At 41.8% G+C, this 24897-nt stretch overlaps 1 protein-coding gene across 1 annotated transcript in view; it reads left to right on the plus strand.

The window, feature by feature from the left end:
• dock8 (dedicator of cytokinesis 8) overlaps window positions 1–24897 on the plus strand; it is a 56269-nt gene that overhangs the window by 25408 nt on the left and 5964 nt on the right. Inside the window, exons 10-45 of the mRNA XM_061070839.1 lie at window positions 519–599; window positions 863–1022; window positions 1180–1316; window positions 1696–1789; window positions 2251–2413; window positions 3604–3721; window positions 4025–4095; window positions 4248–4392; window positions 4628–4729; window positions 5326–5421; window positions 5612–5846; window positions 6504–6668; window positions 6754–6932; window positions 7356–7448; window positions 7901–7996; window positions 8514–8663; window positions 8875–8988; window positions 9171–9326; window positions 9645–9784; window positions 9947–10110; window positions 10712–10863; window positions 12052–12234; window positions 12393–12519; window positions 12987–13074; window positions 13202–13298; window positions 13963–14097; window positions 14571–14723; window positions 17822–17980; window positions 18076–18176; window positions 19786–19978; window positions 20605–20748; window positions 21118–21249; window positions 21597–21731; window positions 21915–22004; window positions 23017–23253; window positions 24201–24344. Coding sequence (XP_060926822.1) covers window positions 519–599; window positions 863–1022; window positions 1180–1316; window positions 1696–1789; window positions 2251–2413; window positions 3604–3721; window positions 4025–4095; window positions 4248–4392; window positions 4628–4729; window positions 5326–5421; window positions 5612–5846; window positions 6504–6668; window positions 6754–6932; window positions 7356–7448; window positions 7901–7996; window positions 8514–8663; window positions 8875–8988; window positions 9171–9326; window positions 9645–9784; window positions 9947–10110; window positions 10712–10863; window positions 12052–12234; window positions 12393–12519; window positions 12987–13074; window positions 13202–13298; window positions 13963–14097; window positions 14571–14723; window positions 17822–17980; window positions 18076–18176; window positions 19786–19978; window positions 20605–20748; window positions 21118–21249; window positions 21597–21731; window positions 21915–22004; window positions 23017–23253; window positions 24201–24344 — 4929 coding nt within the window. The remainder of the gene's footprint in view (window positions 1–518; window positions 600–862; window positions 1023–1179; window positions 1317–1695; window positions 1790–2250; window positions 2414–3603; window positions 3722–4024; window positions 4096–4247; window positions 4393–4627; window positions 4730–5325; window positions 5422–5611; window positions 5847–6503; window positions 6669–6753; window positions 6933–7355; window positions 7449–7900; window positions 7997–8513; window positions 8664–8874; window positions 8989–9170; window positions 9327–9644; window positions 9785–9946; window positions 10111–10711; window positions 10864–12051; window positions 12235–12392; window positions 12520–12986; window positions 13075–13201; window positions 13299–13962; window positions 14098–14570; window positions 14724–17821; window positions 17981–18075; window positions 18177–19785; window positions 19979–20604; window positions 20749–21117; window positions 21250–21596; window positions 21732–21914; window positions 22005–23016; window positions 23254–24200; window positions 24345–24897) is intronic.

A 24897-nucleotide genomic window follows, 5' to 3' on the forward strand; every position in this document is an offset into this window, starting at 1 on the left:
TTTTAATCAGTTTTTTTTTCTTTTTCTGTTATTTGTCCCTGCTTAAACTTACTTCATTGCTGCCCATCCTTTTTTTTATGTATGATTTGATTAAATATCAAATCATGAAGATAACTGGTGGAACAGTTCAGCTTTAATGTTATTTATCTGAGACTTACACTATTTTCTATTTAGATTTTTAAAGATATGCAATACTCAGCATTTGTACTCTGTCTTTCTTTTTTCTGTTTGTTTAGGATCTCAGTGGGACCTACATGATTAAATCAAGTATTAATAAAAATAAAACAAATACATATCGCCTTTATAGCAGAAGCAACAGGGTTCCAATGTTTTCCTCCTGCCTTTAAATAACCAACCCCTCACAGGTTTTGTGAACCCTGCATTTCAGTGCAGTGCTGTCTGTGCATCGCTTGCTTCTCACACGGTTCCTCTGCCAACACTCTATAGATTCATTATTTTTTTGGTTTCATTACGCTGAACTGTTCTGATGACTCATGTACTTCCTGTCTGGGTTTTAGATCGAGAAGGTTCTGCAGCAGGGAGAGATCAGCCAGTGTGCTGACCCGTACACGATGTTTAAGGAGTGTGACTCTGCAAAGGTAACGTGAATTACCGTTTCTGTCAATAAATTTAAATCACAGAAAATGCAATGTCTTTGATCCTCCTCAAAACTTTTTAAGAGAGGCGGTGGTAACAAACAATAGCAATATAATGGAGGTGATGACGATGCATGTGGACTGAAAAATGGGTGTGAAATGAGAAATTGAGTGATGAATTATTAAGTTATTCGATTGACTTAAAGCTGATTTGATGTTTATCATTTTCCACAACATTTTTTTGATCCTTTCTTATATATTTTCAGAACAAGGACAAGCTTGACAAGCTGCGAGGCCACTCGGAGTCTTTCTGCCAGAAGCTGGGTCGCTACCGGATGCCTTTTGCTTGGGCGACCTTGAATGTCATGGACTACATCTCCACTAACGCCTTAGACCGCGATGTCACAGACTCTGATAGCCTGAGAGGTTTGTGTTACTGTTTCCTTGTGTGTGTTTGACCTTGTGAGTGCCTTTTGCATCACGGGAACACCTTGTGATGACTTTGCATTTATGTGCATTTCCTCAGATTGTGTGTAGCTGAATTTTGCTTGACCTGTAACCTTTTGTGTCTTTTTTTCCCCAGTCAAGTCCAGCAGCTTTGACCGGAAAGGGCAGCTTCCCAGGAGGAACTCTGAGCGCTACAGCACCATCGAGGATCAATCCTGCAACGTTTCTGCCTTCAAACCTGTGACCATCACTATCAGCACCATCTTCAAACAGGTCGGACCCCCACCCAAACACAATGAGGCTGACAGATCAGTGAAAAATGTGTTATTTCCTTGAGACATATTAAACAACACAAGTAACTATGGTTACAGTCTGGCCTTGTCTCATTCTTTTATCAAACATGCTATGTTATACATTCCAAAGGGTTCTTGTCATGTTTCTACCATGACGCAAATACTTTGGATAAAATCATTGACATAAAACACATGTGTTATTTATATTTGAAGCCAATCCTGCAGCTATGTCATGTTTTTTTCCACTATAACATCATATTCTATCAACTTTCTGCAAAAATATCCTCATTAGTTAACAGTCTCAATGTGTTTGTGTGTTTGTTTTTGTGTGTGTGTGTGTGTGTGTGTGTGTGTATCAGGAGGGAGATCGCCTGAGTGATGAGGACTTGCTCAAGTTCTTGTCTGATATCAAGAAAAACTCCACTTCACAGAGAAGAATCAAGACGATTCCAGGTCAACTCTCAACACATCTCAACACTCAACAAACTTAAACTTTGAATTCAATTTTATTTTAACTTGTTTTATTTCATTTGATAGATTTGAGAAGTTAGTTGCCACCCTCTTGTCGCCAGTATGTTAGATAGGAATCTGCTGCAATTTTGTTTTAGCTTAACCCAAAACTGGACTTTATTTAATCCACTGTAGAGTTTACTAATATAAGGAAGGACATGTTGTGTGTTACTGTGTGTGTACTACTTCTTGGCTTGATGCAGTAACTTCCTGGAGACTTGTTGTCACTATGATGTTGCCAGACAACCTGCAGAGACTCCAGGAAGTTGTTGAAAAAGAAATAGTCTGACACATAATTTGTTTTCACACACACCAATCAGCCATGGCATTAAAACCACTTGCTGCTGATCATGTGTGCATGCATGTGACTTATATGTGTATCTGTCTTATCCCGTGTCTTCTAGGTTCCATAAAACTGGACATGTCTCCAGTGCACGACACGCCTCTTGCATGTTTGTCCACCGAGCTCATCCCTCTCATACCAGTGTCTGAGAAAAACATTCGTCCAGTCAAGGAGGTGCTGGAGTTCCCCTCCAGCGAGGTTTATGTCCCGCACAACATTTACAGGTAGGATGGTGGACAAAACATATCACTGAATTGATACACACTTTCTAAAGAAACCAAACTGAAGCAGTCAGAAACTGGGTCAAACTGTGGGTTAAAATCGCCGCCAGATCATTTCGATAATTAGATTAGTTGAGATAAATTTCCTCATATTAAACTTCACACAGACTGATCTCCATGTGCAAGCAACCACTTCCTCTTTAGCAATTTGTCCTCGAAGTAAAGAGCACAACATCTGTCTGTTGCTGCAAAGGTTTATATCCAGCTCAATTACAGAGCTTTTATTTTGAAAAGTAGTTTGGAACAGGCACTGTAGTAGTTTCTCTCTAAATGTTTATGACCCTATGAAACTGTCAGACTGTCAGGGGGAAAGGAAACCAGCGTACAACTTGCACCTCTGCAGGATGAAACACAAACAAGGATTTGAAAAACACACGTTTCGTAGCTTGAGGTGCAAACAGGTTTGTTTGCTCTCGCAGACGTTTGACTTCCCTGAAAGGCCAGAGGCAACAAGAACTGTCACGCTGCACTCGTCACTCAGAAGCCGACATAGCTTTGAGGCTTTGCTCTTTTTCAGTTTGGTCCCTATTTTTAGGTATTTCCACCCATGCAACCTGTAAAGTTGCCTCATAGTTCAGCCGTAATGGGCCGTCCTGTGTGACCAGCGGTTTAACTCGACTCAAAGTTCAATCCTAAAATGGTTTTGCTCGCAACAACAACAGTAGTAACTTCATGTGTGAACAAGTCCTCTGCCCGGTAATTACATGCTGCTGTTCTCTGAGCGTTTGTTCAGTGGAGGTTGTGGTAATCCTCCTGTGCTCAAGGTTTCAGGACAGATTATAGCATTGTATAAAAACCACAAAGAGATGCAGTAAATGGTTGTTTTGATTTTTCTGTGACATCGCTGTCACCTCACCACTACATGCCTGAGGTTTTCTGAAGAGACAGTGCCACCTAGTGATGTGCATTACAACTGCTTTATTTTGCATTCAGAAGGGTTATTACTTTGGCCAATGAGTTTCCACTGCTGCTTGTGTGTTAAAGCAGGATTAGACAAAAAATATTGAATAAAGGTTCTGTAAATGCCATGGAAGGGATAATAAACATTATATTTTTGGGCAGATTTCTTTTTATTAAAAATAAATATAAAAATGTCTAAATAAAAGTCTCATTCTCTCCCTGTGTCTCTGTAGGAACCTGCTCTTTGTCTACCCGCAGAGGCTCAACTTTGTCAACAGACTGACATCAGCCAGAAACATCACAGTCAAAATCCAGTTCATGAGCGAAGAGGACCCGGCCTCTTCTCTGCCTGTGAGTGCTGCTTGTTTGTGATCAGTGGTCAGCATCATTCTGACCTAGTTTCCTTCCGTGTGCTCACACAACTGCTTGAACAAATAATTGTATTACAGACAAATACATACACCCAACTGAGGGAGCTTTCATTTAATGAGAAATATTATTTTTATTAACAGAAAATGATTTAACATCAAAAAATCTCAGAGATTGGTACACTTATCAGACAGTTATCGATATTTCATCTTTTTTATTTAACCTTTATTTAAAGTTGAGATGAAAATGTAGACTTATTTTACCTGTTATTTCCTTTATTCTCAGGTGATTTTTGGCAAATCCACTGGCCCTGAACTCTTGGGGGAAGTCTACACCCCTGTTACCTACCATAACAAGCAAGTCCAGCTCATTGAGTTACACTTTCCTGCCTCTTTTCATCAAATATGCAGCCTGGCTAACTCTCCCCTGTCATTTCATCTCTCCCCCTCTGCCCTCTCCTCCTCATCCGTCACTCTTCTCCGCTGTCCCTGTCCCATATTTTTCTCAGGTCCCCCGACTTCTATGAGGAAGTGAAGCTGGTTCTTCCAGCACGTCTGACGCAGAGACATCACCTGCTGTTCACCTTCTACCACATCAGCTGCCAGCAGAAACAGAACCAGAGCGGCAGCTGTGAGACACTCATTGGATACTCTGTAAGTTTCTCTACCTAAATATAGTCACAGAAAACATGGCATAGTATTGAGTATGTTGACACCTGTGTATTGTGCTTGAAAGCATTCTCTTTATCCTAAATCAGTGTCAGTATATGTGCTCTATGTTTCTTTATTTGTGCATGAGTGAAGTTCATTTTATTTTTCTAAATGTCAGCATTGCATTAAAATGCTCATAGCTGACACACACTGACTTTTCTGTTTGTCTCTGATCCAGTGGCTGCCCATACTGAATAATGACCGACTGCAGAACGGTCAGTTCTGTCTGCCCATCGTCTTGGAACGGCTACCTGTCAACTATTCTCTGCACACGCCGGAGGTATGTGCAGCTCAAGGATCAATGGCAATTTGTAGTTCCTGCAGCAGTTATCCACACAACCCTCGAGCTGAACCAAAGACATGGACAATAAACACAATGTAAAAGACTTCAAATAACATAAAAGTGTTAAAACTAATGAAACACAAGAAACTGCAGGGTCTCAATAAAATAAAATCACAATAAATTATTTAGAAAGCCATTGGCAGCTGAGACAGATGAATGTCTGTATCCATTTGTATATTTGCATATAGACAAACTGAAACTGTGGTTAGACAGAAACAGCTTACACATACAGAACAAGGGACGGGTGAGGGTCAGCCCGAGTTCCACGGCTCTGTTCAGAGTCTGGTCCCAGTACAGATGGGTTAGTTCGATCAACCAATCAACCAATGAATCAATCAATTCATCATTTAATAATTTAACAAATCAATCAATTAATCAATCAATCATCTACATATTAAAGAAAAAAGAAAAAAACATTTGTTTTGTCCATATCATACAATGCAAAGGAGGAAATGTATTATTTTTTAAAGGCTGTAGACATTTTAATGCCTGAACTAACACACAGTTTTATGTCCTCCTTCTATGTTGTGTAGAAACTTCCTTCTCAGGTTCCTCCAGTCAAGTGGATGGAAAGTCACAAAGGGCTTTTCAACCTGGAGATCCAGGCCGTGTCGTCTGTACACACACAGGTGAGTTATGGTTGAGCACACAAACACAGTGCCCATTTGCTGTCTTTCACACACTCCAGTAGACTCAACATTCAACCCACTGTGCTGAGACATCAACGCTGAAGGATTACATGCACACTGTCTTTTTGCATTGGTCTCCCAGTTTGTTTCTCTCATCACGATGTAAGAAATCCTTCGTTTTCTGTCCCAGGACAACCATCTGGAGCGTTTCTTCACCCTCTGCCACGCCCTGGAGGGTGGAGCTACATTCCCTCTGCGGGTCAGGGAGGAGAAAATTCCAGAGAACAAGCTGGAGCATGAGTTGAAGCTCAGCATCGTCTCTCTGTCCTCCTCCAGACTAGAGCCGCTGGTCCTCTTTCTCCACCTGGTGCTGGATAAACTCTTCACGCTCATCATGCAGCCCATGGTCATCGCAGGCCAGACTGGTGAGGAGTCACTGTGGCTGCAGAGAATTAACAACACAGTAACATCTTGGAAGTTTTTAGTTTTTGCACAAAATGTCAAAACTCCCCCATCCCCTGCAGTGTGAGGATTTACTGTTTTTGTCTGTTTTTGTATATTGAATGTCTTTGAGCTAAGAACCACCAGGATTTAGACATTTTACAGACTTAACTATTAACTGATTAAAGAAATATTCAATATGAAAATCAATAATGAAAAAAGGAGTTAGTTATTACTGTGATACAAAATTAGAGCCTGAGAATATAAGTACTAGAAGATAAACAAGTGACTGTAGTTAAAAGTCAAATTTTCTATATTGACAAAGTACAAATATGCAAAGCACTGTACTTCAAAATCAAAAGACAATTATTTGGTTAATGAATGATCTGTTAATTCGATAAAAAAAATGGATTCATTGTTTTGGCTTTATTCAAACTCAAACTCAAATTCTTATTTTTAATCTCTGATCATAATTCTGACAGATATTTTTGTAATCAACTACTTGAATGTTATCTTAAATCGATTGTCACAAAAAATGAGTTTAAATGAAGAGAAAAAGTTATTTACCCCGATGATGCTGTTGATGATATTCTGACTCTGACTCTGACTATTTTGTGCATGTTTATTTCTGTGTTCTACAGCCAATCTGGCCCAGATAGCCTTCGAATCAGTGGTGTCCATTGTCAACAGTCTTCATAACAGCCAGGAGCTGATCCGGGACCAGCAGGGCAGGAACAGCCTCCTGGCGACCTACCTTTACTGGGTGTTCTGTCTGCCTGATCCCCCTCGAGAAGTCCAGAATACAGGTAGTGGCATATTCCAAATATTTCTTCTGTCATATTTCCTGTGATTATGATTGTTTTAATTATTAAATTTGTTTTGTGTGTCCAGTTACAGGGAGTACGATGGCTCCTGCAGAGAGCCGTTACAGCACCATGGGTCGGGCCACAGCAGTCACAGTGGGGAATATGCTTCTCCAGTCCCGAATCCGCAGCAGCAGCAACCCCGACATCCCGGCTCCGCACATGTCTGCTGAAGATGCTGAGATCAAAAGCATCTTCTCTGCCAAGGTACAGAGAGTTTCATCAAACCAAGTCTCTGTAATTCATTCAGTTCAGTTTTGGAAACTTAATTTTGCTGCCAAAAGAAACTCTTAAATAATACTCACGTACTCTTAGAGGCTAATTGGCATTGATTTAAACCATTATGTTATACACCTTTTCTGTGTCTGCCTGTATTTTCCCTGAAAGCCCATTTATCACTAGTCTACCATATGGTTTCATATATTTGACGAACTCCATACACACTCACAGCTGTATGTTAATATATCTCAGCACGCGTCCTAATACACACATCGCAGTCATTCGCTATTCATTCCCACAGTACATTAGATATTGTAATAGGCCGCTAGACACCCACACTAATGAAAACATCCATCACATTCACTCTGATGGAACCTGTGTGTGTGTGTGTGTGTGTGTGTCTGTCTCCAGGGTAGCAACAACCCAGGCTGCCGTATGTCCACCTACTCGGATGTCAACAACCACGTGAGCACGGCAGGAGGCACCAGGCCCTCCAACAGGAAGGTGACCAACTCTAACGTTTGCTCTCAACACCACAGAGATTTGATTTAGAATCGTGTTATTCATTGTAGAAATGTGATTTATATCAAATCACATTTATATGAAATGTGGAGACACTGCAAAGACAACGAAACATGTTGTTGAGCAAGTGTAGATGAAATTCAATAATTATACCAATCATAATTCAGGTCGTTTGATTAAAATTCTTCTTACTGTAAGGATTATCCATTAATTAGACTTTTTTGATATTGAGAGTTTCAAACAATAAGCACTAGTTTCCACTTGTGGCCACATGGGGGCAGTGTGACACTGAGGAGTTCTGTGACCTAGTATGTTTTCATAGAGCTACACAGTTTAACATTTGGTGTCATATCTACTGTGACTGTAATATTTACTCCATCAGCTCTCTCCAAAGCCAGTCTCACTGTGGTGTGTGTGTTTTTTTCCTCTTGCAGCAGTTTCATGAGGAGCTCGCCCTGCAGATGGTCGTCAGCACGGGCGTCTGCAGAGAGAACGCCTACAAATATGCCTGGTTCTTCTTCGAGCTGCTGGTCAGTGTGTGTGTGTGTGTGTGTGTCTCTGTGTTTTTCACTTTAAAAAGAGTGTTTGATTGACTCTTACAGTAGCTGTGGAACAGACTTGCTGACGATGTTAGTGATAAATGAATGAGTTGTAAAAATGATTCCCACCAAACAAGGCATGACCTTGTGGCCACAAACCTTTAAAGATAAACGATAGTTTTATAGCGTGAGGAGGTAAAAGGACATTTTGAAAGTGCTGTGGTCAGTGCTTTATCAAGACCCTTGACATTTTATCACACTTTAGGAGTTTTGGAAGTGAATCGTCACTCACGTTCTCTTTTATCCCTTCAGATCGTCTCGTATATTCAAGTATCTAAGTCCAATAACTTTAATAAAGGACACTATTGTAAATTGAATGAAAACGACTTAATTTACATGCCTTTTTTTTGTCATTTAACTTGATGCACATCATTGGCATTTTCCATGTTGTAAATTGACGATTCGTATTACTGATTCGATTGTGTTTTGTTTGTAATTGATAAAACAGGTGAAAAGCATGGCTCAGCACGTGTCTCAGCTGGACAAGCAGAACGTCCCACGAAGAAATCGCTTCTCCGACCGATTTAAAGACGACATCACCACCATCGCCTCCGTGGTTACAGCTGAGATTGCCACCATCCTCGTCAAACAACAGAAGGTGAGGAAAGAAGAAGATATGAAGCTCATCTCAAACGAGTCATTGTAACTTTAGCCTCCTTCTGTTCTCCGGTGTTGGGTTAGAGGCAGCCTCGGTTGTCTGTGTCCTCCAAACCTCAGGTCGCTGCAGTATCTGAAAACTCAGCTTGCACAGCTTAATGATCGACAAGATCCGCTCGGTACAGATAACTGTTTGTTGTTTGTTGTTTTAGGAGGTAGAGCAAGCGGAGAAAGTCAACATCAGCCTGGCCTTCTTCCTCTATGACCTCCTGTCCCTCATGGACCGAGGATTTGTTTTCCAGCTGTTGAAAAACTACTGCAACCAGGTAAAATAACACTGATGCCAACTAAAACTACCTTTTCACGTTTCTTCAAATACTTGATTTTTTTGCACTTGTCCATCTTTGTTTTCAAACAGTTCAGAGATGATACATCTGAACATTAGCATGATTTCTGTCGTATAAAAGAATGAATTAAAGGATGTTTTTTTTCTCGCTTTCTCTTCTAGATGTCGGCTAAAAGTGTTTCAATGCCGACATTGATCACCATGCGTCTGGAGTTCCTGCGAATCCTGTGCAGCCACGAGCACTACCTCAACCTGAGTCTCTTCTTCAGCAGCCCGACCTCTGCCCCCGCCTCACCATGTCCATCCATCTCCTCACAGGTCAGTCAAAATGTGCACTTTCATTTGACATATATTTCAACTGTTTCGTCACGTTTATACATCGGAGAGGGTAAGGAAGGGAAAACGATTCACAAATGTCTGGGCTTTCATGCCTTCCAGGAGAGGAAGATTTCTCAGAAAGGAAATAAAATCCGCTATAAGGAGAATTGAAAAGTGGAGCTGAGGGAGTTATCAGACAGAGGAGATGAGATGGGATTCAGCCAGGAAAGCATGACACAGTTAACTGCTTTGTGTTAACCTAAAATCTTACCCTAATTCTCTTCCTGCCGCTCGCTTGTCTCCGTTTCCCCTCCTCAGAGTTCCGGCTCGTGTAGCTTCCAGGAGCAGCAGAGGATCTTGGGGCTGTTTGAGCTTTCTCAGGATTTCAAGCAGCAGCATTACCTCGCGGGTCTGCTGCTGACGGAGCTCAGCGCTGCCTTAGACATGGAGTCAGAGGGGTAAGGAAACACACACACAGAGACTTCATACCCAAGATATTTACCTCCTTATTACCTTTTCATTGCAAACCTGTAATGTAGTTTAACACTTACCACAACTGCTGCAAGTCATGCATGTTAATGCTGTGCTACAAATTTACACATCTGTGTGTGTGTTTACAGGGGAAAGGTCCAAAGAAAAGCCATCAATGCCATCTATAGCCTGCTGTGTTCTCATGATCTCGACCATCGTTGTATTAAACCTGAGGTCAGAGCCAAGGTGGCCGCTCTCTACCTCCCCCTGGTGGGGATTATCATCGACTCCACCAATTATCTGGACTTCACTGGTAAAATACACACACAGACATATACATTAAACTAAATTAAACTTGTTTACACTCGTTGATCAATTAACTGTATGTATGCTGTCATTTTTGCACATTCTGAAGTATATTGTTACACAGAAATTGCATTTTACCATTTCAATACAATGTGAGAGTAATTCATCTATCTTGTCTTATATTGTTTTGTCTGCTTTGTGGAGTTTTTAAAGTTTGCTCATCCTTACAAGTTGATGATTTGGCCATTTTCTTGCCTTATGGAGAAGCCGGCTGTGTTTTCATGATGGACATTAGTGGAATTGTTCCTTTGCTTCCACTGAATAACTCGATTAATTTGTCATATCAACTGTTAATGTAACTGTCACATTAATCTTTGTTAATCTACCAGTGTTTTGACTGTATTTCTTTGTTACCAGTTACACAGTGGCAGTTAAACATCTACATCTACAGAAGACGTGTTGATGCTTGTCTCCTTCACTGAATATAGACACAAGTGGTGTCAAAACTTTCTCACAATTAAGGCTCTAAGTTCATCATTTGCACCCCCGTCCCCTCCTCCAGTTTAACACAGTGTTTGACCCGTGTTTGCCCCTGTTTGTCTCCGTAGTTTCTGAGACTCGAGGCGGGAAAAACAAGATGGGCATATCTGACGATGACCTTGAAAATGTGCCACCCATCAATCAGTCTGTTGCCATGGCGATAGCTGGGAACCCATTCAACACGCTGGGCCGGAATGTTCTCGTTTCCATGGCGTCCATGGTAAAATTCAGAAATTATGACGTAATCTGAAGACGATAACAAATTGTAGTGTGGTTTTCATTGTGTTTTAGAAGTTCAAAAGTGCGTCTGTGTGCGTGTTTGTGCGATGCTATTGGTAAGTCTTCAGCCTCCCAACAGGTGAGCTGCACTGAAGTAGATTGATTAGCTGTCAGAGCTGCACACACACTTCATCCATCCTGAAAAATCACACATACACAGACGTACAGCACACACACATACACACATGTCTGCAGGAGATGGTTTATGGGCAGGCATTGGCATCATAAGTGAACAGGGTCGTCCTCCCTGACAAACACATCCATCAAATGTAGCTACAGCAACAACACAGGCACTAAAACTGAACACTGCCACTCTCTTCAGCTCTCTCGGCTTCTTTCCAAGTGATGAATCAGTTCTTTCTTTCTTGTAACGTGAAATTCTGTTGTGGAAAAACTACATTTGTGCCATCGGCCTGGTATCCATCACAAATCCAAACCTGGCAGCCAGACGGCTCCTCTTTTCAGGCTGTTCCCCTTCAAACAAACAATATCTGAATCTTTCACTCTTCTCAACAGAAGTGGTACAAGTAACATTTTAGTTGTTTTTTAGTAGCCTAGTCATGTTTTGGATTACGTGCTACACATAGTTGATGTTGGTTCTGGTGCAGCTCACTCAGCCCAGCTGTGGAACAGATACCTGGAAACCGGGTTCCAGGTGGGAGACCCCGAGCACAAGGAGGTTAATGACTACATTTATCAAAGCTGCCACACAGCGAGGCAGCAGTAGCCCTCTATAGCAGCAACCGATTCATCATCTCACAAATGAAGGTAAATTAATCTGCAGTAGATTTAACGCCTATTAAGAGGAGGAAGAGAACAACACCAAACTAAAACCAGGGTCAAAGAAATGTCCACTTATAAGTAGGTGTTATTTAAGATATTAGGACTGCCCCTCATAGAAAAGAAGTGCTACCCATAGATGCACTGTATGGATGTGTGTGTGAATGGCAAATAACTCATGCTTATAATCCTCTTTTGTGTACATTACTGATTTCTTTGCTGATACCACAGTCATTTCTCAGTGTGGTTGCACATACAGCACACATGCCTTTGTGTGAAGGTAGATGTTCCCTCTCTCCTAAGCACCCCATCGAACTACATATCTGCCTCTCTCCTCTCCCCTTCCCAGCAAGGTAAATCCGTAGCCACCCTGGCGGCAGACACCAGTCGCCACCTGTTGGTGTGTTTCCTGTGGGTGATAAAGAACGCAGACAGGAGTGTAATTCAGCGCTGGACTGTGGACATGCCTCCGTCACAGCTCAACAAGCTGCTGGAGCTCCTCACCATCTGTGTGTCCTGCTTCGAGTACAGGGTCAGTGTACTCGCTTGTTTACCTGTGTCAGTTGTAACAGTCATTGATGTGTTTTTATGTTTGCATAGTTCGATTGGAAACAGAAATCAAGTATTTATCACAAAATGATCCACGTGTTTGCTTGCATGTTGTGACTGTGTGTTAACGTGTGTGTGCAGGGGAAGCAGAGCACTGACAAAGTGAGCACCCAGGCCTTACAGAAGTCCCAGCAGGCCAAGCTGCAGCTGGAAGAAGCCCTGCTGAGAGGAATGGGAGCCCGCGGGGAAATGATGAAACGAGTCGGAGGTACCTGCACTTTAAGGGTTAAAACTTGGAAATTGCTTTTCTGTCACATTTAGAATTGCAATTTTTCACGTTTTGCACACGAACTACCTCCAAATCGAGTGAGCGCTCAGTATCAGTATTTATTAATTGTGCAGTCAGCAAGTTATGGAAAGAACTGGTCTCAGGTTAATCTGTACATGGGCTTGCAATTCCATGCTGGTGATATGTGGCATATTAAATATGACAGTATGGTATAAAGTACAGAAGGAAGAAAAAAGTGAATGTGTTTTAACTGGGAATAGTTTGTTTGAATTATCAGCAATTTCTCCAATAAATTATCTAATCTGGTCATAAACATTTATATGAATGTATCTATCTATCTATCTATTAGGTTGCATGGACTCCAGTGATAAAGCTTTGTACATGATCTGTACGTAAATGTACATTATTGTTTTCTCAAGAGCTGTTTCCTTTGTAACCCCTGACAGGAATGGACAGGACCATGGGTCAGAGAGAGAACCTGCGCTGGAGGAAAGACCTCACCCAGTGGAGACAGACCAATGATAAACAGGACAAGTATGTGTCTGCTTCCCAGTTTTCAAAAGTTTGCTTGGCCTGTTAGGATTTCGTCAATTTTTTGAAACCCCATTTTGTTGCTCTGTTTCTCTTCTCGCTTAATATCTGTCCGATCACTTTCCATCAGGACTAAGGCAGAGTTGGACCAGGAGGCTCTGATCAGCGGGAACTTGGCCACAGAGACAAACCTCATTGTACTGGACCTGCTGGAGACCATCGTACAGGTCGGAAAACACTTTGTCTATCACCTGAACTCATTCAGCGTCCTACAACACTGTTTGTTCACACAGTACAGTTACAAATACTGTTACTACTAATCCAGAGATGAAATTAAGACTATTCACACTAGTGTTTCTCAAGATTGTGACGTAATGATGTCACTACGTATTAATTATAATATTTTCATCTGCAGAGGGACATGAAAGTCAACAAGAAATGATCTCTCATTAGCAACCATGTTACAAAAAATCCATTCATGAGCTTGCATAATTGATAAACTAATAAAGTTCCTCACTGGGTATTGAAAGAAGCTGGGCTCAGCTTTCTTTAGAAAGGTTTGAAAGCACTAAGCGAAGCCCGAGTAATTTGAGACTGGTATTGAGATATCGCTCAGTGAGTTGCCATAATGCAAAAATGTATTGAATGCTAGGGTTAATATTTGTAACTGCTGACACTGAATGCTTGTAATATTAAATACATAAAGCACAAAGATGGCGCGATATGTCGTCTACACCTGCAATCTCAGCTTGAAGAACTCATTGACTGTATTAATCATTTTCTGTTTACTTGTCTACCTCCTTTCTTATTTAAATGGGACCCCAGTGTATCTGCAGGTGTGATCATTTGTCACGTATGAATGGCTTATTCTTCCATGTGTCTCTTGTCCAGGCGGTGCCATTGGCAGACTGTAAGGACAGCGTGGTCGGCGGAGTGTTGAAAGTGTTACTTCACTCTCTTACGTGCAACCAGAGCTCCACTTTCCTCTCTCACACGTTCAGCACGCTCAGAGGACTCGTTGTCAAGGTACTTTCATCATTGTGTGCGTGTGCACATGTGTGTGCGCATATCTTTCTATAGTTTTGAGGGACAATTTTGGTTTAATCCCATGATTGTGAGGAAATTTTGGTTAGTCCAAATTCAAAGAGTTTTTTGAGGGACTTTGTTTTTGGGCTAGGGATAGGGTATAGGCATTAAATTGTAATGGTTAAGGTTAGGATAAGGTGCAAGGGAATGTATTATAACAATGATTGTTCTCACAACTATAAAGAGACACTGTGTGCATGTGTGTGTGTGTGTGTGTGTGTTGTACTTTGTGAAAATTGTGGCGTAGCTGTGTGTGTTGTTGTGTTTTACACGGGCACTATCTGTGTCTAAATGAAATGTTCTTGTTTGTGGAAAACTGCTGATACAAGCAAGATTACCTATTTATATATGCATGTGTATCTTTGTGTATACCTTGTATGTCTGATATTATTCGTGTGTGTGTTTGTGTGCAGTTCGGGGACCTGTTGTTTGAGGAGGAGGCGGAGCAGTGTGCAGACCTGTGCCAGAAGGTGCTTCAGTACTGCAGCAGCCCTGTTGATGAGAACAGGAGCCAGGCCTGTGCCACGCTCTATCTTATCATGAGATACAGCTACAGCAATGCCAGTGTAAGCACAAACACACACACACACACACACTCGCATAAACATGAAATCACATGCAAAAGAAGATTGCGTTTTCTTACCCCTGCCAAGAAGGTTATGTTTTCAAACCTGTCCATTTGTTTGTCGGTTGGTTTGCATGTTTGTGAGCAAGATTTGTCTAAAACTGCCGGATGGATTACAACAAACGTGGTAGAACATTGTAGAGGTCAGGGAAGACATTTTGGCATGGATCCAGGATTTTGTTATCACTTTCCTTTAACATCGCAAGACAGAGTGTTTTTTGTGACATTTTCACAGTTTCCCCAGAGAACAATTCATTGATCTTGATCATTGATCTTCATTGATATCTGAAGATATCTATAAATGTGTGAAATGTGGTGCTGCTTGATTGAATTTAAGGGACTGTTCAGCGCTGGTGGTGGAACGCGCTCTTCTGAGTGCCATGCTAGTTTTCCAATGGGTTGTAAGGATGCAAGCGCATAAAGACACACACTCAGGGCAAATGTCAGGCCTACAGTGTTACCTTCCTGTCTGAAAGAACCTTATCTAACATCTGTGCTCACAGAAGAAAATGCATTTAAGTGGGATTAAATCAAATTTAGGTTCGCACGAGAGTTCAGATGTGGTCATGATACACGTTCCCTCGAAGAAGCAGGGAGTCACACCCATCTCCTCGGCTTTTCCTTTCCTCCTCGGCTTTAATGTCTTTTCCATGTCTATTCTGAGCGTGCCGCAGAAAGTTTCTGCTGAAGGATGTGTCTCTGAGTGGAGAGCAGGGAGATATGTCACTGTCTGCCTCCCCATGTTCCTACCCCTTTTTAACTAATGACAGCCAGACGTGTGCGTGTGCTTTGTGTGTGTGTGTGTGTGTCAGTACATATGCATGTGTGAATGTGTGAGTATATATTGCTCTGGGGCAGGGAGAAGGAGAACGTGAAAGGGGCGGAAAGGAGGAAATCATAACGGAGATAGTGCAGTGTTTTGCCAGAGGTGAAGCAGTGATGGAGGGAAATAGAAGAAACAAATAGAAGAAAATTGAGAAGACACAGATCTAAAGGAGGTTTAGGACAGAGTATCCTCTTTCATTTCTCTGCTGGTTCGATAACCCTTCCATATTTCCTGTGTTTACAGTCAGTACACTTTAATGAAAGTCAGACACCAGCCTGCAGCAGCGAACACACACACAGACACACACACACAAACATACACAGACACACACACATACACACACACAGAGAACCTCCAAAGAGTATTACCCCTCTGCGTGTCCAGCGCATGTTTGTTTATGTGGTGTAGTGTGGTGACTCATTCATACAGAAGTTCCTACCTTTCCTTTGTTTATGTTTTCATCCCTTCATCCGCCCTCGTCTCTCTCTCCAAACTGTCTGTCACACACACATTTTCTACTCTCTGCTTTTTTTTTATTTTTAAATTTTTGGATAAAAAACTAAAAATCCGGAAGGAAAAAGAAACGCGATATCAAAACCTGTCGAGTGGAAAGAAAACTCACACACACACACACACACACACACACACACACACACACACACACACACACACACACACACACACACACATATATACACACTGAGTTAGAGGGCAGTGATGGGTGGTTAGGCTCTGGCTCCATGCTCAGTTGAACAGAATGGGGCCGTAGAGATGATCCATGGGTGATTATGTCTCTGCTAATGGGAGATCATTTCCCGCTTAGCTGGTCATGCTGGAGATAGATGGGACTTCACTCTCTCTCTCTCTCTCTCTCTCTCTCGCGCACGCACACTCGTCCTCCGTGCAGGAGATGGAGGGGTGTTTGCCAGGCCTGTTGTTTTGGACAGGTAGTGTGAAAAATGAAGAGACGAGGAAAGAGAAGGGACAGAAACTGAGGAGAGAGAGAAAAAAAACAGCTAATCTTGACTTGGAGAAGATTTAGAAACCTTGGACACATTTTCACTGCTGATGCAAAAAGATTCATCAAACAATTGCACCCATAAGGTAGAGAGTGTGAGCAGGTGGATGTTCAGTTTATGTTAGTGTGCAGTATTTAAGTATATTCTGGTACCTTTATCCTGAAATGCTTGAGTATAGAGCAGGATTTTTAGGGACTAGTTCATTATATCAAATATTTAGTTCTTCACAATGTTTATTATAAGGACAAAACTACAGCTCATAGACTTAATAGTAATGTTACTACAGTAATATTTGTATTTCATTTATCTGTCCTCTACCAATGATACATTGGAGCATAGACTGTATGTACAAATTGACAAAAGGTCTTCACTTCCTCCCTTTGAACAAACATTAAAGCTAGAATATCCCACATATTAGGATTGTGATCTATTATCTTTTGGCATCATTTGGAGTCTACAGAGGAGTGATCGTTTTGTGGAGCCGTGGTGTTGAGCTCCTGCCAATACACATGCTCGACAAGTCACAAGAGCTGTCAATGAGGACAATTTCAACACATTATTACAGCTTCAAATGACGGTGTGATAGGAACGGAAAGGACAGAAAACAATCTTTGAGATAAATTGCTTGACATGTGCTTTGACTTTTTGGTCCATCCACTAACATGGAGGAGGCAGGATTTATGACTGCAGTCAGCCATCAGGGGGCGATCAAGATGACTTTGCTTTTACCTTAGGGAATCTGTCATGTCGCCCATCTTTAATGTAAAATCTATGCATTATTAGATCATCATAAAAGTAAATTGTATAATGTTTATAACAGGACATTTTAAAGACTGTTATGAAAGTTGAATCACACAATGTCCCTATGTCTTATTTGTTATTGGAGTAAATGCATGCATTGTTTATTATTGGAGGTTTTAGGTAGGTAAGTACTTTAGAGGCAAAGTGAAAAGGTGAAATAGAAGCAGAAGAAGGAATTGTCCTATTCATGCAAAGTTGCATTTGCCTCGTGCACTTTATGTACCTTGTATCACCATTGCAAATAATATATTTCCTTCTTTGGCTCCCAGCGAATGGAAAAAAAGACTTGAGAGTATTGGGGAATATACAGTATAGTCACATGAAATTCAGCCTCAAGAATCTGCAAAACTTTGACACACTGACATTAACATCGGTCCCTGTTGTCTCTGTCAGAACTTCTCAAGAGTGAAGATGCAGGTCACCATGTCTCTGGCCTCGCTGGTGGGCAAGTCCTCCGACTTCCAGGAGGAATACTTACGATGCTCGCTCCGCACCATCCTGGCCTATGCAGAGGAGGACACAGAGATGCAGAACACGCAGTTGCCCTCACAGGTATGAACTAACACACACACACACAAACTGTATTACATTACTGATATTGATCATATCGCAGCCTCATGCCTGCCCGTGTTTCTCTGTGTTCTCAGGTAGACGAGCTGCTCAGGAACCTCAACAGTATTTTATCGGACACAGTGAAAATGAGGGAGTTCCAGGAGGACCCAGAGATGCTCATGGACCTCATGTACAGGTGAGAAGCCAAAAGCCTCCTCCACAAACGCCTGTTTCCTTGACAGACAGACAAATCTGTCGTCAGCGTCTTGTCTCTTAATCTCTTCCTCTCCCTCTCTCTCTCCCTCTCTCATCAGTGTGATTTCTCTCTATGTTGTGCTGCTGTTTCCTATTTCTCTGTGGTCTGCGCTGTTTTGCCTCTATTTGCTGCCCTCGCTATGGCAACCATGTGGTAGCAGTTTAGTCTTCTGATCCGGCTGTGTGTATATGCAGATGTAAACGGTGTGTGTGCCGGAGTTTGAGTGTGTGTGCAAACACAAAGTGGAAACACTGAGACAAAGGGAGCATACATATGCTGTATATTGATTCAGGCACTTCACCTCAACATGTTCTAATGTCACCTCCACGTATCGTTTTTCATGCTCCTTTCTGTTTGGGTTTTGGTCGCAGTGACCTGGCGAGTGTCTGACAGCTGTGCAAAATGACTTTACACATTTTCCTACACCCACCTCAACGTCTACCTCCGATCCCTCTAACACACTCAGGTCATTGGCACAACAAGACATTTGGTCTCCAGATGCTCAAGTTCATTTATAAGTGAAGTACAGTGACTAATTGTTTTTTTCAGTGTTTTAGATTCATCCCACTGTTGTTATTCTCATGATTGTTCATGGATTCCATTGACATATCCATATTTTCTGTTGCTCATAAAACCCACTAACCACTTGAGATATTATCTGTCCAATTGTAGACTTACTGTATATTTGTGTCTAGACTGTAACTAGATTGACTCATTTGCTTCAGTTTCGTTCAGAATATAAAGTTTTTTTATTTATTTTATTACAGAAAGCTTTTTTTGTGGTGGAGACTAGTTGAGACTGAACTTTTGTAGAAAAGCTGAGCAGAGAGCCAGTATTTTTCTTTGACATTGTGAAATTGGGTGTTTTTAAAAGTTTTATTTATTTACAAGGTAATAAGGATACAGGGTTTCTGTAGGGTAAAAAAAAAAGTCTAAAATGTAGTCATCTGAATTTTAGGCCTTTAAAAAGTCTTCTCCACTTGGCTACCTCAACTCACCTTCAATTATTTGGAATTGTAAGTAATCCTGGGGCTCTGTTAATCCTTCATTTATATTGTGCTTTACATAGGTATTCAAATTCATTCATTAGGGTCTTAAAAAGTTATCGAAACCTGATGATATGTTTGTGTGTGCAGTTTGGTGCAGCTCGATTTAAAACTGTTGGGCCTTGGTGGAGGTATCCACTCTACTGACTGTCATAAGTTACAAATGTATTCAGCTGTTTTGTAGTTGAGACTTGCCAAAAACATTTGCCAAAACATTTGAAGTATAAACACACAAAATCCATGAAACCACTGCACCACCTGCACTAGCTTATTTCTAATTTATGCTTATGCTCTTATATTAAGTGTGTGACAGTTTCCATAGCCTGCATATGTTCTCTGATTTGTATTTATTGTTTTAACTTGCAGCGTCTTTCTTGACCTAGTCATTCTTAAAAAATAGATTTTTTTCCTCAATAAGGCTGGTTCAATAAAGGACAAGGAAAAAATGAAGGAAAAACAACTCAGACAAATCCCCCCCTTTCTTCTTCTCCTCCCCTCCCCAGGATTGCGAAGGGCTATCAGACATCTCCTGACCTGCGACTGACCTGGCTGCAGAACATGGCAGAGAAGCACAACAACAGGAAGTGTTACACCGAGTCGGCCATGTGTCTGGTGCACGCTGCTGCCCTGGTGGCCGAGTACCTCAGCATGCTGGAGGATCACAAGTACCTGCCTGTTGGGAGTGTCACCTTCCAGGTAGTCAACGCAAATACAGATACACACTATATAATATAATAATAAACACATGTTAAAACTCATTGCAAAAGAAAAAGACAGCTAGTCCAAATAACCCTCCATCATCTGTTTCTGTTTGTTGTGGCTGATGGTTGTTTTGTTGGAAGAAGGCAAACCCCCCCCCCCCCCCCCTGGCACAACACACCACATCACACGTTTCCCCCCCACGGATTACTTCCACATTTAGTTTTGAGTGTCCAGAGGGGGGAGCTGTACACACACAACGTCAACGTATAAATACGTTCCCCTGGTAGCTCTGCTTTATACAATGTCTTTGAAGATGAAGGGGGGGAAAAAGGCAAACGTGCTCCTGTGGGAACAAGTGAACAGTCTGTTCCCTGGACGTACAAACAAACAGTTAGAGCAGTAACCACGATGATGTTATCGATGAGCCGTGCCACAGACCTAGGTGGCGCTCTGGCACAGGACACTCCAAGCCCCGGCAGTCAGCAGGTCATTGATCGGAGGCTCATCAAATTAGTTCCGTTTCCCACTGTAGGACGTCTCCTTTCAGAGCCGGCCACGTGATTGATTATCTGATTAAGGGGGCTAATTGATTGATCAGCTGACTGATTTTTCTTCCTCAGAACATCTCCCCCAATGTGCTGGAGGAGTCGGCGGTGTCGGATGACATCCTGTCCCCGGACGAGGACGGCGTGTGTTCGGGACGCTACTTCACCGAGAGCGGCCTGGTGGGATTGCTGGAGCAGGCGGCCGAGCTCTTCAGCAATGTGAGACGATGACGCTGCACATGTTGTTCATGTTTAGCTTTAATACAGAAACCTGTAGCTGTGTCTCAAGTGTATTCTATAGAATAATTATAATCTATATTGTGTTTTAACACTGGAAAAGTAGCCTTTACTCAAAATAGTGTATCTACATTGAAGATGAGTTGGCACTATCCTCTCATAATATAAAGAAATAGAGCAGTTTCTCTCAAGTGGTTGAAGTTGATCTTATCTATCAATATATTAACAAATGTCCTGCTAATGCTAATGTAGGACAGTAAATCATGATTTATTTTGTACATATAAATACACCTAAAACATTTGAGTCTTGTGTGTGATCATACTAACCTTCAGTCATGGCTGTTTTCTCAGGGCGGTCTCTACGAGGCGGTGAATGAAGTCTACAAGGTCATCCTACCGGTCTTAGAGGCTCACAGAGATTTCAGGAAACTGGCATCCACTCATGACAAACTACAGAGAGCCTTTGACAACATCATTAAAAAGGTAATAACTATAAGAGACTGAAATGGCTTTTTGGAATGAATAATTAATGTCAAGGTTGACATTAGAAAAACAGTAAAACACTTCAGTAGATCACCTTGAAAGATCTTTTGCGGAATTAGAATAAAAAGCAATTTGAAATTCATATGCATAGCTAAATTTCTATGTTTTGTTTTTATGCGCTGTTCATACATCGTATCACTTCAAAATGACTTTGAATTACCTGAATCACACACAAGTGTTCTTCACAATATAGATCCCCAAAAAGCTGCCACCATAATTGGAGAGAATATGTGACTGATGTTACACTGATGAGACTCTAAAAGGAAATGTGCTCTGATTCCCTCCAGGGCCATAAGAGGATGTTTGGAACCTATTTCCGGGTGGGTTTTTATGGGGCCAAGTTTGGTGACCTGGACGAGCGAGAATTCATTTACAAGGAGCCAGCGATCACACATCTGCCTGAGATATCACACCGGCTGGAGGTACGAAGGAGGGAAGTGTGTGTTTGTGTGTGTGTGTGCATCATGTGAATGGATGTGTGATCGCAGAGGAAAAGGGGAAGATGTCACTCCTGAAACAACGTCATGAAGTGCAAAAACAATGTCAGGCTCACCCTTTCATCGACTTATGGCTTTTATTGAAAATAAAATCTATACATTTCCTAGAACTTCTACAGTCAGTGTTTTGGAGAAGAGACGTTGCAGATGATCAAGGACTCGACGCCAGTGGACAGAAAGAAACTGAACCCCTCCAAGGTAGGAGACTGTTATGTCACGTCACTGAAAGCAGCTATATATCTGTCATTCATTATATTATTTTTAGTCCACACAAAACCAAATTACTGTAGAGCGCATGTAAAGTAGGAGATATAACGCAAATGAAAGAGTTAAGGTATTTAAAACATGAATGGAATTAAGAATAAGTCAAAATGACCTTTAACAGGCAGTGTTAAATGTGAAGAAATGTCATATACTGATTTATAATTTATTTTTGCAAAGTGAAATGCATTAAAATTTACCCCAAAATTGCAGCAAAAGAAGAGACACACTCTCATTCATGTCACACTGTCAAAACCACCCAATTAGAGCACAGTCATCCTCAGACGTTACACATCTGCTCTCAGATTTCTCTTCTGCTCGTGGATTTTTTCATCCTTGTCAAAAATCTGTCAGAATTCAGTCACCCACTGGAAAGCCAGGTTTAGTGCTGACAAATGTATGAAGATTATAAAGATAAGGGGAAAAAAGTGTCTTCTGTTCTGTTGGTCGGCATTTAACACAAAATATCTGAGTGTAGATGCTGCCTGCCATGTCCCAAGAATTTCACATGTCATTGGTGCATGTGACAATAAACTTTGATTTGTTTTGATTTGATTTGAGTGAAACACCAAGCAGGAACTGAAGTCTGCATTCATCAGACATATAAAATACATCAAGCCAAGCTGTGGACAATGAAACGTACACATATGTAAAGAAACAAACATGTTTAATACATCACAAAAACTGAGGATATGCAAAGTGCACATGTTGCAAAACTGTCAGAGAATGAGAACATGAGGAGATTTGAAAGAATACACGCCAAGTGAAAAACAACACTCCTAAAAATGAAGATTGGTCCAGAGGGAAGAAATGCAAAACTCCGCTCAGCTGTCTGATAGCTGTTGGCAAAATAAATAAATCAATTTAAAAAAACTTTAAAAAGCACAGAAACCGGCTGGATTTATGACCCCCCCCAAACAAGGGAAGCTAAACCACCACTCTTCTCCAGGCGTACATCCAGATCACTTACGTGGAGCCCTACTTTGACGACTACGAGATGAAAGACCGGCTGACAAACTTCGAGAAGAACTTCAACCTGCGGCGCTTCATGTACACCACGCCCTACACCAAGAGCGGGAGGCCGCGGGGCGAACTGAACGAGCAGTACAAGAGGAAAACCCTCCTCACCACCATGCACGCCTTCCCTTACGTCAAGACGCGCATCAACGTCATCCAGAAAGAGGAGGTAAGTGCGGACATTCACGGCGCAGAACACCTAGGGATGGATTCTCCACATAGCGGCAACAACTGTCTAGGGTTGCAAAATTCCGGGAATATTCAAAGTTGGAAACTTTCCATGGGAATTAACGGGAATATACGGGAATTAACGGGAATAAACGGGAATATATGGGAATTAACGGGAATAAACTGGAAATGTTGTGGGTAATTTATACTAACTGTATTTACCTTGTCATATACAGACATAAATATAAACATTTTGTTTTGTCATAGGCTGATTTGAGCACTGTGGAAACTTTGGGCACTTGACTATATGCTTCTGCATCGTTGTGTCATTCTTAACATAGGTCTTTGCACAGTATTTGCAAATGTACACAGCCTTTCCTTCTACATTGGATGGGTTGAAATGTCTCCACACATGAGATAGTGCAAGTGGCACTGTCCTGTAGAATAAGATGAGAAAAAAGTTTGTAAAAAAACACTAATGCAATGCCAGAGATATAAATAGTTAGCCAAACAATTGGAATCGCCTGTAAACATATTTTACAATTGATGGATAAATCAATGGAAATAGGCTAGATGAACAGATGAACAATCCTCAATCAGCATGCTAATATATTTTCCCCAGTAATATCATGGACACTTACCTGACTCGTCCTGCACACTACAGCAGGCCTCAATAGCCCTGCTGTAGAGTGAAGGATGCTGGGAGTTATCTGTGCATGTGATGGAAGAATGCTGCATTCAACACATCTTTAAAATAGAGTTTTGAATGATGTTTTTATTGCTCAGCGTTTAATTTGCATATTTATTTATTTTTTTCAAAATTCCCAAAATTCACGAGCTAAACTTCCCATAGAAAGTTTCCGGAAAGTTTCCAGAAATTTACCGGAAAATTTCCGCCCCTTTGCAACCCTACATGTGTGTACAACATTGCCTGACCTTTGCTTCCAGTTTGACCTGACCCCGATCGAGGTGGCCATAGAGGACATGCAGAAGAAGACGAGAGAGCTCGCGGTCGCCACCCACCGGGAACAGCCTGACGCCAAGATGCTGCAGATGCTGCTGCAAGGCTCGGTGGGAGCCACGGTCAACCAGGTAATGTGGAGAGAGATTTTGTGAATGAAGCCTCTCTTTCCCTCTCCCGTCCGTCTGCCGTTATTATGTCGTACTTCAAGTTTAACCAATTCTCCCCTGAAATGATCGCACTCTTTATTCTACATGGCTCCTTTGTCCCCTTGAGTGTTGCCTCTTTATGTGCTGGGGGGGGGAAATAAACCAGAATAATTTACCTCCTGTTTATCTTATCACATTTACAGCGCCATTGTAATCCCAGAGCGCAGGTGGACGACATGACAGTGATGGCACATCAAAGCCTTCAGCGCGTCCCACAGCCTTAATCCTCCCTTTGCTTTTCCCCCTGATTTAGTTATAACGTCAATTCATGGCCCCTCTCGCTTTCATGTGCGACGCGCCGAACCGGAGGTCTCTTTCATCTGATCGTTTCCAGGTCCTGCCAGCGCGCTGAATACAGGGAGTAATGATGGAGCTCAGTGCAGAGCCTCCGCTCCCCCAGCAACCCCCCCCCCCGCGCGCGCTTTATCGTCCGGTGTCTAATCTGACAGGTCCCTCGCTCTGACCTGATGGTTGT

This window comes from Limanda limanda, chromosome 5 (assembly GCF_963576545.1).
Source record: "Limanda limanda chromosome 5, fLimLim1.1, whole genome shotgun sequence".
NCBI lineage: Eukaryota > Metazoa > Chordata > Actinopteri > Pleuronectiformes > Pleuronectidae > Limanda > Limanda limanda.